The following is a 14,472-nucleotide window of genomic DNA, read 5'->3' on the forward strand; positions in this document are numbered from 1 at the left end:
CCAACGCATCATGGAACAACTTGCTGAAGACCTACACGGTGTAGAAATATATGTAGATGACTTCTTGGTCCATGGGAGAACTCTAGAAGAACATAATAGAAATTTACTCGAACTACTCAAACGACTTGAGAATTCTGGCATAACAGTGAACAAAGACAAGTGCAAGATAGCACAGAAGAAATTAGAATTTATGGGCCATGAGATCAGCGAAGAAGGTGTACGACCGCTAAGAAGCCGAATCGAAACAATCAAAAACTTTCGGGCTCCGAAAACAAAAACCGAGCTAAGCAGTTACTGCGTTAACTGCTCCGCTTAGGAAACTGATTAGAAAAGACGTACAGTTCCAATGGAGAAGAGAACAAAGCAAGGCGTTTGAACGACTTAAAGGGGAACTAATGAAGAGTAAAACCCTGGGATTCTTCTATCCACGTTGTAAATCAACGATCATAGCTGATGCAAGTTCGTATGGCTTAGGTGCAGTTCTCGTCCAAATGCAGAATGGGGGGGAGAAGATCATTGAATACCCAAGTCGAGCCTTAACAGACGCAGAAAAGAAGTACAGCCAAACTGAAAAAGAGGCCCTAAGTCTAGTATGGGCATGTGAAAGATTTCACCTGTACGTATACGGCGCTGAATTTGATATAATTACAAACCACAAGCCGTTAGAATTCATATTCTCACCCAGATCAAAGCCTTGTGCACGAGTAGAAAGATGGGTCATGAGGCTTGTGGGATATAACTTCAACGTTATATACCAACCAGGCAAGAAAAATATTGCAGACCCATTGTCCAGGCTAACTGACACGAATACAAAATCAAACATCGCCGATGATGAACATCACGTCCAATGGGTCGCGAAGGAAGCAGTTCCATATTCAATGAGCATTGAAGAGATCCGAGAAAAATTCACGGAGATGCAAGACCTTAGAGATGCGATCCGAGAAGATAAATGTCCAGTGAGACTGCGGAAATACGAACTGATCAAAACAGAACTATGTATTATTGACGACATTGTGCTTAGAAGCACAAGAATATTAATTCCGCCTTCATTACGGCAAAGAGTCTTAAAATTAGCCCATGAAGGTCATCAGGGAATCGTCAAAATGAAACAACGACTGAGAACTAAAGTTTGGTGGTTTGGCATGGAAAAAGACGTCGAGACATTCTGCAAGCATTGCCACGGATGCCAACTAGTGAGCGCTGCGCAACCACCAGAACCACTGACCATGACGAGACTCCCGGGAGGTCCCTGGAAAATGGTTGCAATGGACTTCCTAGGACCACTTCAAGGAGATACATACACTTTTTTCGTTATAGACTATTATAGCCGCTTCTACGAAGCAAGAGTCATAAAATCCATCAGTGCACGGAAGACCATTGAAGAATTGGAGGAAATATTTTCAAGATTTGGCCTCCCAGAGAACATCATTGCAGATAATGGAACTCAATTTACAAGCCTACTGTTTGCAAAACGGCATCACGCTCAGAATAAACACCCCGAAATGGCCTCAAGCAAACGGAGAAGTCGAGTGACAAAATAAATCCTTGCTGAAAAGACTTCGAATAGCGCAAGCTTCAGGAGAAAACATCATCAGAGCCTTAAGACAATACTTGTTTGCGTACCACACGACACCACATTGCGTAACGGGGAAAACACTAGCATATCTCATGTTCGGGAGGGAACTCCGAGATAAACTACCTAGTTACCAGAACAATTTCTTCAAGCCAATTACCGACACCGAGGTGCGAGATCAAGACTTGGAGAAGAAAGAAGCGAACAAATCATATGCTGACACGCACAGACGAAGCAGGCCGTCTGAAGTTGAAATCGGAGATGAAGTACTACTGAGAAGAGACGTTACTTCCAACAAACTAGAGACACCGTATCTCCCGCAACCTGGTAGAGTGGCGAATAAACTGGGCAACTCCGTGACTATCGAAACACCTGATGGGCGTAAAGTACACAGGAACACATCCCGTGTGAAGCCCTACAACAAGGAACGAGAAGGAGAAAACCCAATCCAGCCTTCAGTGGAAGATATCCAACAAGAACGACAAGAACCAACGGAGAGGCGTTCCGCGAGACAAAGGCAACCGCCTCCGTGGACCAAAAATTTTGTTTGCTAATTATAATTTTGTATCTTTTCATTTTGTTAAAAAAAAGGGGGAATGATGTAGTGTCCTAACGTACCGACATGTACGGCCGGGAATGCAGATTGGCATTGACAAGTGACAGGTGGAAAATGTAGAAACACACTTGTAATAGTACGTTAATAAATACACGTTGTTCTTCGACTCAATTCGCATTTATTAACACAACAGAAGCTTATCGTAATGTCTTTGCCATTTCTATTAAAGCACCATCTGTTGATTTTGCTTAAAATTTAGCAATTGGTAACAGCTTTCGGTTGATTGACAACGGCTTTTAGTTAGAAAATTGTTTGAATATGAACGTTGCCAAATTGACGATTAACAAGTGGTGTTTCAATAGAAATGGCAAAGACTATACCATCCAACACAGAAAATCTAACCTTGGCAACGTAGCTTCTACATTTGTCACATCGGATGAATGAATCATAACCTCACTTTTAAAACCGTTTTCAAACTAAAAATAGTTAATATTTTTCCCATACCTTCCACCAAAATCGCCTTGGTTTTAATAAGAACGCGGACATTTTTCTGGCTGATGAAATATTGTAGCAAAATATTTTCCTAATTCATACGACGTGCTGTGATTATGTGAAGATAATGATAAATTAATTCACCTATACAGGGCCGAAAGCTACTAAGCTACTAAATCTGCTACTGTACGATGCTGAAACATATTGTTTCTTAAATGACCTGTTTAGAAAATCTCCTATTTAAATTCTCAGGAATTTCGGAAACTACTTTATGGTCTTGCACACGGTTTCTACGGCAAACCAATCTTTGTTAGCATAAGGAGACGGGTTCTATAACGTTTAGTATTCCGTACTGATTTGCTCGCAAACTGGCCGCCTCTGCACATGTGATTTCCTGTGTCAGCAGCGGTGACCTACCACAAAGAATTACCCGAACAATTAAAAATTTGTCAATGAGTACTAAGATAATAAAATGTTGCATTTTTTTATTTTAAATATACATTTCCAAAGGTTTTGGGACCCCTTCAGCTTTAATGCCCAAGGCCAGTGCCTAGTGTGCCTTATTATAAATCCAAAGCTGAATAAATCGACCCTATACTTCAGTGTGTGGACAAAGTCACCGTAAAGAACATCAACATTTTGAAATTTGTGAAAAGATTGTTTAGTTTCACAGACCCCTTCTCCACGTTTATTTTGATATTCATTACGAATTGTGTTCACAGGTGAAAACCATTTTGAATGGAATTTCCTAATAAACTCAAAACACTCGCTATAATTGAAAATAACAAAGACAGTACAGAAAGTGTTGCATGACTGAAGCTGCGCCACACGCTTTTGATGTTTTAGTTCGTCACGGTCGCCCTCGGTTAACTTTTTTTGTCGTATGGTACGACCAGTGACCACAGTATTACTGGTTGCCTAGGACACACTACACGAGTTCTCCTCACGCTTCGTTTTCTCGGCGCGGAAAGTAATAATTGTTCATTAGTTATAAATAAAATAAGAAAGAGAAGCTGCAGAAATAAACGTCATTGTTCTAATAATTGAACAAATCGTGGAAAAAAAGATGCATATTAAAAGTGGAAATAAATAAATAAATAAATAAATAAATAAATAAATAAAACAAAAAATCAAAGAATAATCAATGGTTAACGAAAATGTAGATCTAGGGTACACTGCCACGCAAAATTAAACAAGTTCAAATAAATAACATTTTATTTAGTCTGCTTAATCAGACTCGACACACAACTGGAAAATTTATAACGAATCCCAACACATTTATTTCTTAGGAAAGTTAGATTGATGTTATTTTAATTCTTTACGTACACGCACGAATGAATCTTGAATATTTCAAATTAAGGGAGCTGCAAAATAGATGCCGCTTGGCTTCAATATATCCTGCCGTAGATATTTATTATCTTTCTCCTTTAATAAAACGCTAAATACCGTTATCGGAAAATTTAAACCTCCACTGTTTGAAAGCCCGCAGAACACTGACACATAAAAATAAACAGAGTTCGGCATAAAATTCATCGGGTATTTATGCAGAAAAGCTTCCAGAGATTTATTTATAGATAACTACACTGATTGTCTGTATTTCACACTACTAGTAGGGGTTTGCGTTTTGCGGTACGGAACGGGTCAAAGTCCCGGCGTAGTGATAAAGTGAGTTAAGCAACGCTACCTAGAGTCACGATGGGTGACCAACTAGGCTGCAGGACTCGGTGCAAAAAATGGCTAATAGTACGATCTACAATATGACAATTATTTACCTTCAAAACAAATGAAAAACGCCGTAGACAGACAGATTATAGATTTCACGTGCAACTCCACGTTTGTATAAAAAATTCAGCCAAAAAGGAAACCAAAAATCTCTATATCCCTCAGTACACAAACCCAATCAAACAAATCCCTTTTCCGTTTGACCTTCCCATTAAAAATCTCCCACACGTCACAACATTTTGATGAGGGTCTACACTCCGGAAAAAATACTCACCACAAGTCCTATGATTCCGACATTACTAAACAGAAAAGCGATAAATTGCCTGCATAAATCTTTGCACTTTTTTGCGAAAGGTCTCTCATATCTTCGGTGTCGTCTGACAGACCTCTTGCGTTCCATTTTATAGACTTCCGGACATAGTTCGCTTGTGTCATCTTCTCAACCGCTCGTTCGCCGCCATTCTGCTGAAACGAAAACATATTTGATGTAATGTCGCAGGATAAACAGCACAGATTAAATGTAAATAATTGCACAGAAAGTTTATGCAATGAATAATAATTAATTGCAGAAAGGATAATGAGTTTGGCCGTGGTGGAGTTTTCACATGGTGGAGTCGCCACATTCATTAGAACTACGGGAAAAGTGGAGTGTACTCAGGATATTTACGTCCTGCATTAAGTTAAGTCCACACACTGGTAAATCCGGTAAAAATTGGTTAGTCGAGAGAGGTTAGCTTAAAGTCTTGGGTGTTGGGTAGGCGTAAAAAATGGTTAAAATGTAGTCCAGAAACATTCAGTGATTTCGCCCCAACCCACAAATTGACTCCAATTGCCCTGGTTCATTTTTGTCAATTTTAAACGAACTGTATTTTGCTTGTTTTACACCAATTATACTAAATAAAGTTAAATAATAAACATATCTCTCGGATTGGTAAATATAGGTACAGATATATTGTGAATATAAAATCTTTAATTAATGAGTAATGACATTTACAATAGTTTCACAAAAAAACAAATGTTCATAATAAAATAATATGTAATATGTACTAACATTATATTTATATAATACACAAATAAATATTAATCAGTGAACAATAAATTATAAACCATACCTGAATATGTGTTGTTTGGCGGAAACACCAATAATTCAACTAAACACACACAATAACATAATATATATACCCAAAAATCAATTTGTTCGTATAAAATAATGAATAAGTGTGAACACTGGTCTGATTTAAAAATGGACTTTTACCAGATTTGCCACTCTTCGACCCATAAACCACAAAATCCCGGTAAACTAATCCCACTTAAAATAAATCAAGCCACAAATTGAAGTTGGCCAAACTTGCCCGGCGCATCCACCATTTATACCTCTGCACTTTCTTCCGAATTACTCTTAAGATAATTTAGTAGATACGCCTAATTTACGATGTTCATTTAACCTTTGATTCGGCAAAATTTTATAGCATTCCGTTGAAAACTCCCAATTTTATAGCGGTTCTAAAAAGATACGAACTTCTCCAACTTTTACAACGCTTATATTGTTATGCCGTTTTTATATAAATAGTACAAAGCTACTTGCATACTCTTTGTCCAAAATTATTGCCGCCGGCAGCAACGTAATCACCATAATTGGCGAAGTTCGATCGAAGTTTGTTATTCAAATTACGAGTACTACTGCAAAAATAGCTTTTGTAGTAATTTCAATTTTCGGTTCTAGGGAATTGATAATTTAAATGTTCAAAGTGTGAGAAAAATAAGTTAGAGTTTCGCTTAGAGCTATTAAGGAGTTTAACAACTCATCAAAGTTGCTGGCTGGCCCGGCGCATCCACCATTTTTACTTTGTGTAGTTTAAAGAAAATGTTTAATGTTTAATGGGATTGTTTTTTAAATACCTACTTTAAAGTGCACTTTGCGTTTATAAGATCTAGTTCTTGGAGCTAGTCTTGAGTGCTAAAAGGTTTAAACTTTCATTAATCACGTTGCTAATGGAAATGAGATTAAAATTGCGATTGAACTGATTTTTCGTGTAATAAGTTTAAAGCTCATTGTTTCCTTTTGTAGCTAACCTTTCAACAGTTGATTTGAAAAGGGGTTGCCACAAAAGCTTGAATATTTTAGAATGATATGGGGGCATGTGGGCGATATCCTTCCCATTTGCTACCCAAGCAATTGTACTGAAACTAAAATGATTAGGAATAATTTATCTTCAATTTTTAAAATGAAATATTAAGACAAAAATTGACGAATATCTGTTTGAGAAAGTGGGTTATAAAGTTAATCGACCTGTTTTCTGCTGTGTACTCCTGCAGACGGTCCTGGTTTTATCTAAACACGGTAAATAGGTCGTCATTTCTCAACAATATATCACACAATGCTCCCCGAAAAAGTTTCCACCTTACAGAAATGGAGTATAAAATTGAATTGTTCCTTGCAAGCCACGTACAAATATCTCCGTCTTTTTTTGGGTAATGTGGCAGATAGTATAGGCAAGATGAAACGAAATGTTGAAGGAAAACCGCGTCTGAGAAGTTTTATGTGACAACACGACAGGTAATCAACACACATATTTTTCCACAAACTAGATCATATTTTATGTTGATTTTTACACCGGTGCGGTACACAGAGAATTCCGGGTAAAAGTATATTACTAATGTTTAAACCTTTAACAAAATATACGGGGTGTTGATAAAATTTCGCAGAAAATTCTTAATTCCGTTAATTGAAGTTTCCTTGACAAATCGTAGTTCAATTTAAATGATACTTTTTGACGTAAAAATTTACTTTTGTAACCAGTCGTTTTTGCACAATGACGTCATCAACGATTTTTTTAAGTGGCTACCACAACTTTTTCTTTCGGATTCTGATTGATCTTTTTATTAGTTAAATGGTCGTGAAGTAAGTAAAGTTCAATATTTTATCCGACCATTTAACTACTTAATAAAAAGATCTATGAAAAGCCGAAATAAAAATTTTGGGTTACCATTTACAAAAACCGTTGATGACGTCAATGTGCAAAACCTCCTGGTTACCAAGAAAGAAATTTTTACGTCAAAATGTGTCATTTTCAAAAATAAAATTGGACTGTCCGTTAATGTAATTATACAGGATGCCGCATCCAAGTCTGGACATAGGGAATTAACATGCTTTTTATTTTATAATATCTCCCCAGATCACTTTAAAGCTATTATTGAGTGATGTCTTTGTGGAGGTCGAAGAGAGAGCTATCGGCCAGTATTTTTTCAAATCGTTGCATAGCGCTCATTTACTGTAAAAAGGTTTTAAAAACCGTATTTTGAAATTCGCACCCGATCCGATTTGTTGCGAAATGTTCCGTCGCACTGTTGAAGTTCGGCTGTCGCCTCTTTGGATTAATTAACCATGCAAAATCCAAATGTCAAAGTAAAATTAGAAATTATTCTTAGAAATCAACGAACAACTCAAAATGAATTATTTTATCCAGTGTGATGATTATTGTAGAACAAATTAAACGGAATAAATGCACAAATTTATCCATTTATTCGTTATAGTGCGCGACCCCGTCAGACGAGCCATCTCGAATTACACTCGTCGGCAGCATTGTGACATGTCCTGGGAGCCCGTCAAGCTAGGAATGTACTCGCGCTACCTCGCTCAGTAATCACTGAACGACTCAAATTAAATTATTTTATCCAATATGACGATTATTGTAGGTCAATTTAAACGGAATAAATGCACAAACTGCACAAAATATTTTATTAGGTTATGTTGCTGGTTCTGGTCGAGTCTTTATCTAAAATCTCATTGTTTTGGCATATACAATTTAATATTACACACCTTTGAATTTCCAAAAAATTTGTCGAAGGTCTAAAGTCCATTAAGGAATAAAATCAGCGTTCGGTCCTGGCAATGGAAACGCAAACACGTGGGGAATCACTTTTGCAAATAAATCGACTCGAAAGAAATTAGAAGGTGATCCGACAGGCGCTGATCCTAATGAAAGACTCCAAGAACAAAAGAAAATAAAGGTAGGCCTTCAAAGTTTCGAAGTGTTAAGCCGGTTGTCAATTCTTATCACATCGCCGCGCGTAGAGCAAAAAGAGGCAAAAATAAGGTACAAACAGAGCCGTACTTACTAATTTAGAGAGAGTGAACCCAAATAATGAGCACCGGAAAAGTAGAAATGGAAAAGATCACAACTACGCAAATAAGCATGCAAATGACGATTAGAAGAAGAAGTAGTTTAAACCAGAGAAACAATAAATAAATTAAAACACGAGGCCCAAAAATTCAAAAATGTAAACAAATTTCAAAAAGAAGTGGAAAATGAAATAACGAAAAGCATCATACTGAAGCAGGGGATAGTGAATGAAGTAGAAGAGACGTCGATACAAATGCGAGAATTAATCCAGAATTAGATATGGAAGAACTCAGAAGATTGGAAGGATTCAAAATAGGAGGAAATATATCAATCTTAATTAAACTCCGAACATGGAGTGTTAAAGCGAAGAACCTGGAAAAGGAAGAATTGCAAGACGTGACGAAACGTACGGTGAGCAAAATATCTCCAAGTAGTGACGGTATAAGTAAGTAATTCAGGAAGATCATTGGCACAGCAAACAAACTAAAAGAGGAGAATAAAGAAAAGATTAAAAAAGACAGCAATCGGACACAGAAAAACATTACGAATAATAACAAAAATGGAAAATGTATCAAAATGGGAACATTGAACATAAGAATGTCATTAGTAGCGGGCTAAAAGAAAGAAATAGGCAATAAAATATATAGCATAAAAATAGACATCTTAGCATTACAAGAAATAAGGTGGAAAGGAAAAAGCATATTCGATGAAGAGTTATTCGATTCTGTACCGAGGGGAAGACAAACAAGGAATGCGTGGAATCGGATTAATGGTAATTAATAAGATTAAAGAAAACGTGATGGAATTCAGAAAAATAATCGAAAGGGTGTCGTATCTATAAGGATATAAAATAGAACTGCAAATTTGTCCTAGCTGAGTGTCGACGTCAACACAGAAGTAGAAGCAGATGAGGTTAAAGAAAAATGCTGTCAGGAAGTAATAAATGAGTGCCAAAAATTTTTATGAAACGATACAGTCCTACCCGTTGGAGATTTTAATGCCAAGATAGAGAATGAAATTTTTCTAGGAACCATAGCAGGAAAGGAAACAATACACGAAAGAACAGGCGAAAATGGAGCGGGAGTTTGTAATATAGCACTAGAATTAGACGCGTTTATAGCCAGTACTAAGTTCAAATACAAGCCGGAACACAAAACAACATACATAATGCCGGAAAGAACAAAGGAAGATCAGATTAATCACGTAATAATATCACAGGAAAGATCCAAGATGATGCATGATATAAGAGGCGAAAACATGGACACAGATGAATAGAGCTAGTAATAAAATATGAATGAAAATAAACCTAGAAATGGTGAACAGAATAGAATGGGATAGCATAAAAACAGAGAGAGGGAAGATGCAAACTGAGGTTAGCAACCATGAACGATAAAGAAACAAAACGAGCAAAATGAATAAACGGAATACCGGACAAGCTGGATAAGGACAATACGAACAATGCCAAGTTATATAAATACATAATGAAACAAAACAGAAATGTAATAGCATTAGCAAATAATTGAAAACAAACAAGGAGAGAAACATTTCAGGAAATTACTAAAAAACGAAAACAGAAATGAATTCGGTAGAATGAGAAAGCGAAATAACTTCACAGGAAGAAATAAATAAACCGACAATAAAGGAATACAACAAAGAGCCAGTCTAAAGCAAACAAAGCAGGAGGAATTAATAATAAACGAAATAATAAACTATGGAGGAGCGGAAATGAAGAGTTCGCGAAGTACGACGAACATTAAAGCTGAATTCATATTAAACGAGAAACTATTTAGTGATAGCAAAACTATTCATGAAATGTATCAATGTAGAGTCAAGAGGGAAGATAGCGTATATCTACCATAAAAAAGGGAGAAACAAAAATGGGAAAACTACTCTAACATTACAATTGTATAAACGTTTAGTCAACTGTATTAAAGTGTTTTAAGAAATATAGTATATATTGTTCTATCACAAGTATACAGAGGAATAGAATCAGAAAAACAAAGCGAATTTCGAGTTGACGTAGACAATATATTCGTCTTTAACCAGATTATTATCAAAAGGAAGACTAACAGAGAAATCCGTCTGCTCTCTATCCATTTTAAAAAGGCATATTATAATATTTTTATTACATATATTAAACTTCTCGCAGGCCATTTAGGCCCATAGCTTGGAGTTGCGTCTCCATTCCTTTCGGTTTTATGCGTTCTTCCCCCAATCCTGTACTTGTTTTTCTGCTAGGTCTTCCTCTATCACTTCTTTCAACTTCTTCTTTGGCCTGCCTCTTTTCCTTTTGCCCTCAGGAATTTTCCACGCCACCATTTTAACTTCTCTTTCTTGGGTCATTCTTTCTAGGTGTCCTAACCATTACAATATTTTTATTTTTATGAAACTGCTTACAACTACGTCAGTATATAAATCATATATTACTTCATTAGTTGTTCTTTCCAATCCTTCTTCTGTTTGTTTCCTTCCAAAGATTCTTCTAAATATCTTCCTTTCCCAAATTTCCAGTCTTTGTGTCATTTTATTTGTCATAATCCATGTCTAGCATGCGTATGTTAGGGTTGATCTCACTATGGTTTTATATATATTCTTAGTTTTGTTTGCCTTGATATTTCTTTACTTTTCATAATTTTTCTTAATCCTCCTGCACAGTTGTTACTTTTAGCAATTCTCAGTTCTATTTCTATGTCTTTTTGGCATTTGTTGCTTATCAACACCCCTAAGTACATAAACTTTTCTACTTCTTCAAATTCTAATTTTATTCCTTCTTGTCTGTCTATTTCTAAGTTGTTTTTGCTTCTACTCCCACAGTTATTCTTCAGTTCCATATATTTTGTTTTTTTATATTAAATTCTAAGCCTACCTCTTCTGCTCTCATTAGCTTTGCTGTTTTCCTTTCTAATACCTTTCTGTTCCTAGCTAGTAGGACTAAATCATCTGCGTAGGCTTCTATTGAATAGTAGATCCTCCCTTTATATATCACTTTTCCTTATAATACTCTCTAGAACCGGATTGAATAGAGTTGTTGACAACGGATCACCTTGTCTGAGTCCTTGCCTAACATTGAAACTATCGCTAGTTTCTCCTTGTATTTTTACTATCTGCTTATTGTGTTTTTCAATGTCATTTTTATTAGATTTATTAGTTTTTCGGGAATATCTAGTGCTCTCCATATGTTTATTAACTTCTTCCTGTTCACCGTATTGTAAGCTCTTTTGCAGTCCACGAAGAGTAAATGAGTAGGAATTTCATATTCGTAGTTTCTTACCATGTTGCTTCAACATAAATATTTGATCAATTCTCCCTCTTCCTTTTCTAAAGCCTCCTTGATATTCTCCTAGAGCTTCTTCCATATATCCTTCAAGTCTTCTTTTTATTATCGATGCCAGTAATTTGTACGTAACGTCTAATAACGCAATCCCACGGTAATTTTCAGCTTCTTCTGTCACCTTTTTTAAAGAGCGGCATTATTAGTGCTATCCGGCATTTCTTCCGTTTTCCAAATTTGCTTTATTACCAGTTGGATATCATCTTTCAGTTTTTCACCTCCATATTTTAGGTTTTCTTTTGTAATTCCATTTCTCCCTGGGCTTTTGTTATTTCTCATCTGATTTATGATCTCCTCTATCTCTTCTCTTGCTGGCATTGCTATACTTTCATTACTTAAAGTTCTTTTTCTTTTGTACTTGTTTCTGCTCTTCTCTCTGGCCTCCTCTGATTTTTTCAATTTGCATATACAGGGTGACTGAAAAAAATTAATGAATGCGTCAATTTATTTTATTGATTTGATCAGGAATTACAGAACCGAATGCTTTGAAATCTTGGTGATGTTTTAAAGTTATCATAAGCTTGGTAAATTTTTTATCAAAATGTATTTGCTCTTCCCCCCTAAAAAATTGATGACGTTACTCCAAAATTTTACTGAATAAATCCTATCTAAAATGTACAAAATATGATGAGTCTGTACTTGTGATTTATCATTCCAATCATATTTTTTGGATTTGCATATACAGGGTAACTCAAAAAAATTAATGAATGCATGAATTTATTTTATTGGTTTAATCAGGATTTACAGAACCGACTGCTTTGAAATCTTGGAGATGTTTTAAAGTTATTATAAGCATGGTAAATTTTTTATCAAAATGTATTTGCTCATCCCCCCTAAAAAATTGATGACGTCACCCCAAAATTTTGCTGAATAAATCCTATCTAAAATGTACAAAATATGATGAGTCTGTACTTGTGATTTATCATTCCATTCATATTTTTGGATTTGCATATACAAGTGACTCAAAAAAATTAATGAATGCGTGAATTTATTTTATCGATTTAATCAGGAATTACAAAACCGAATGCTTTGAAATCTTGGAGATATTTTAAAGTTATTATAAGCATGGTAAACTTTTGTTCAAAATGTATTTGTTCATCCCTCCTAAAAAATTGATGACGTCACCCTTAAATTTTGCTGAATAAATCCTATCTAAAATGCAAAAAATATGATGAGTTTGTACTTGTGATTTATCATTCCATTCATATTTTTTAGATTTTCTTAAGAGTGGCTCAAAAAAATTAATGAAGTCAATTTATTTTATTGATTAAATTAAAGGCAACACTTATTATTAGTATTACATTGGACCAACCCAATTTGGTAAACACAAAATTTTTTAAAGTAAAAACTCGGTTGAAACATAAGGGTAGCACGCTTATTTACATCGACTTTAACATTACAGACGTGCATTTGTTTTGTGCGCTGGCTAGGTTCCGCGAATGTGGAATAGACATGTTTATAATCAACCAATTGTGAATTCCACCGTCAAAAATTAAAATAAAACCCAATGTTTTATATAATAAGCGGAAGTCGAAGCAATAAAACCGATGGTCGTTTTGGTCACAGTTTCTCTGTTTGACTCTCACGTATGCTGTTACGCTTGTCATCTTAAATTAAGAATGCTTATACATAAACGATTTTCAGTTGCCTCTCACCGGCGTCGTATACGTGAGTAAATTTTTTCGTTATTTTATTGATTATAACAAATCAATATTCAAAACGACCCAATTCATTTTCCCGAAAATTTGGGAATACAATAATTTTATTCTTAGTATTACACTACATCTCTCCCAACTGATATACGTGTCCTTGCAAAAATGTTGATGACGTCATCGCATTTTTTTTTAAATTCCCACTACAAAAATGTAATGAGAAAAAATACAATAAGCATGCAGTCGTCAAGTTTCCGACAGCGAGGGAAGTACTGTCTAAAGTCTTTAGACCAATTTTTTTTGATATCTCTTCCTCATCAGATTCTTCTTCCTCTCTGTCGCTCTTCCTCTTCCTGTTATTTTCTTCGCCCCCCATTTCTCTTAATTATTCCGAGTCCAATTCTATGCTCTTTTCTATCTACCAAAGGCCAGTCGACCCGTCGGACCTTGGTTTTTGTCAGGGCGTTGGGATATTTACTATTTTCTTCGGTTTATTCGTGGTTCTTACTGTTATTTGTGTTGACGGCCCTTTCCATGTATTCTCTCGCACTTTACCCAGACGACTATGTTTACGGATTGTTTTACTTGCTGGTAATTCTCCAGAAATTTGAATTTTTTTACGGAACAAAAATTAGCTACACTATCAGCCACACCATTGTACGCATCCATAATATTTTTATTATTGAACTATAAAATCTTAAACAAGGTGAATAAAACACCCACTAATAAAAGCACTGCAAGCATTTTGCAAAACTATCACAGAAAAGTAAAAATGGTACTTAGAGAACGATGTTGTGTTTCTCTCATATTCTTCAAAAAATATGGAACACATGTTAAAACAACTGGAAACAAAATGTAAAAGAATGACCTTCAACTAAACGACATGCCGGTATTTACATTTCAATTTGATAACGAGTATATATTCATTCCTCAAGACAAATACAACATAGCATGGAATTTCTCGTAAAATCAAAGAATATGAAAGATGGGATTTTTAAATGAATATGTGTGAGAAATGAAGT

At 35.5% G+C, this 14,472-nt stretch overlaps 1 protein-coding gene across 3 annotated transcripts in view; it reads right to left on the reverse strand.

Annotated features, from left to right (window-relative positions):
* LOC135142394 (potassium channel subfamily K member 9) overlaps window positions 1-14,472 on the reverse strand; it is a 273,018-nt gene that overhangs the window by 177,809 nt on the left and 80,737 nt on the right. The window contains exon 2 of one of the 3 annotated variants that reach the window (XM_064074106.1): window positions 4,618-4,805. In XM_064074106.1, the coding sequence (XP_063930176.1) occupies window positions 4,618-4,743 (126 nt within the window). In that variant the 5' untranslated portion in view covers window positions 4,744-4,805. Of the gene's footprint in view, window positions 1-4,613; window positions 4,809-14,472 lie in introns of those variants that run through there. The other 2 variants (XM_064074107.1, XM_064074108.1) reach the window with 2 other exon arrangements.

The sequence above is a fragment of the Zophobas morio genome, unplaced genomic scaffold (assembly GCF_036711695.1).
Source record: "Zophobas morio isolate AGI-343-1 ecotype UQ-CSIRO unplaced genomic scaffold, CSIRO_AGI_Zmor_V1 ptg000046l, whole genome shotgun sequence".
NCBI classification, from domain to species: Eukaryota; Metazoa; Arthropoda; class Insecta; order Coleoptera; family Tenebrionidae; genus Zophobas; species Zophobas morio.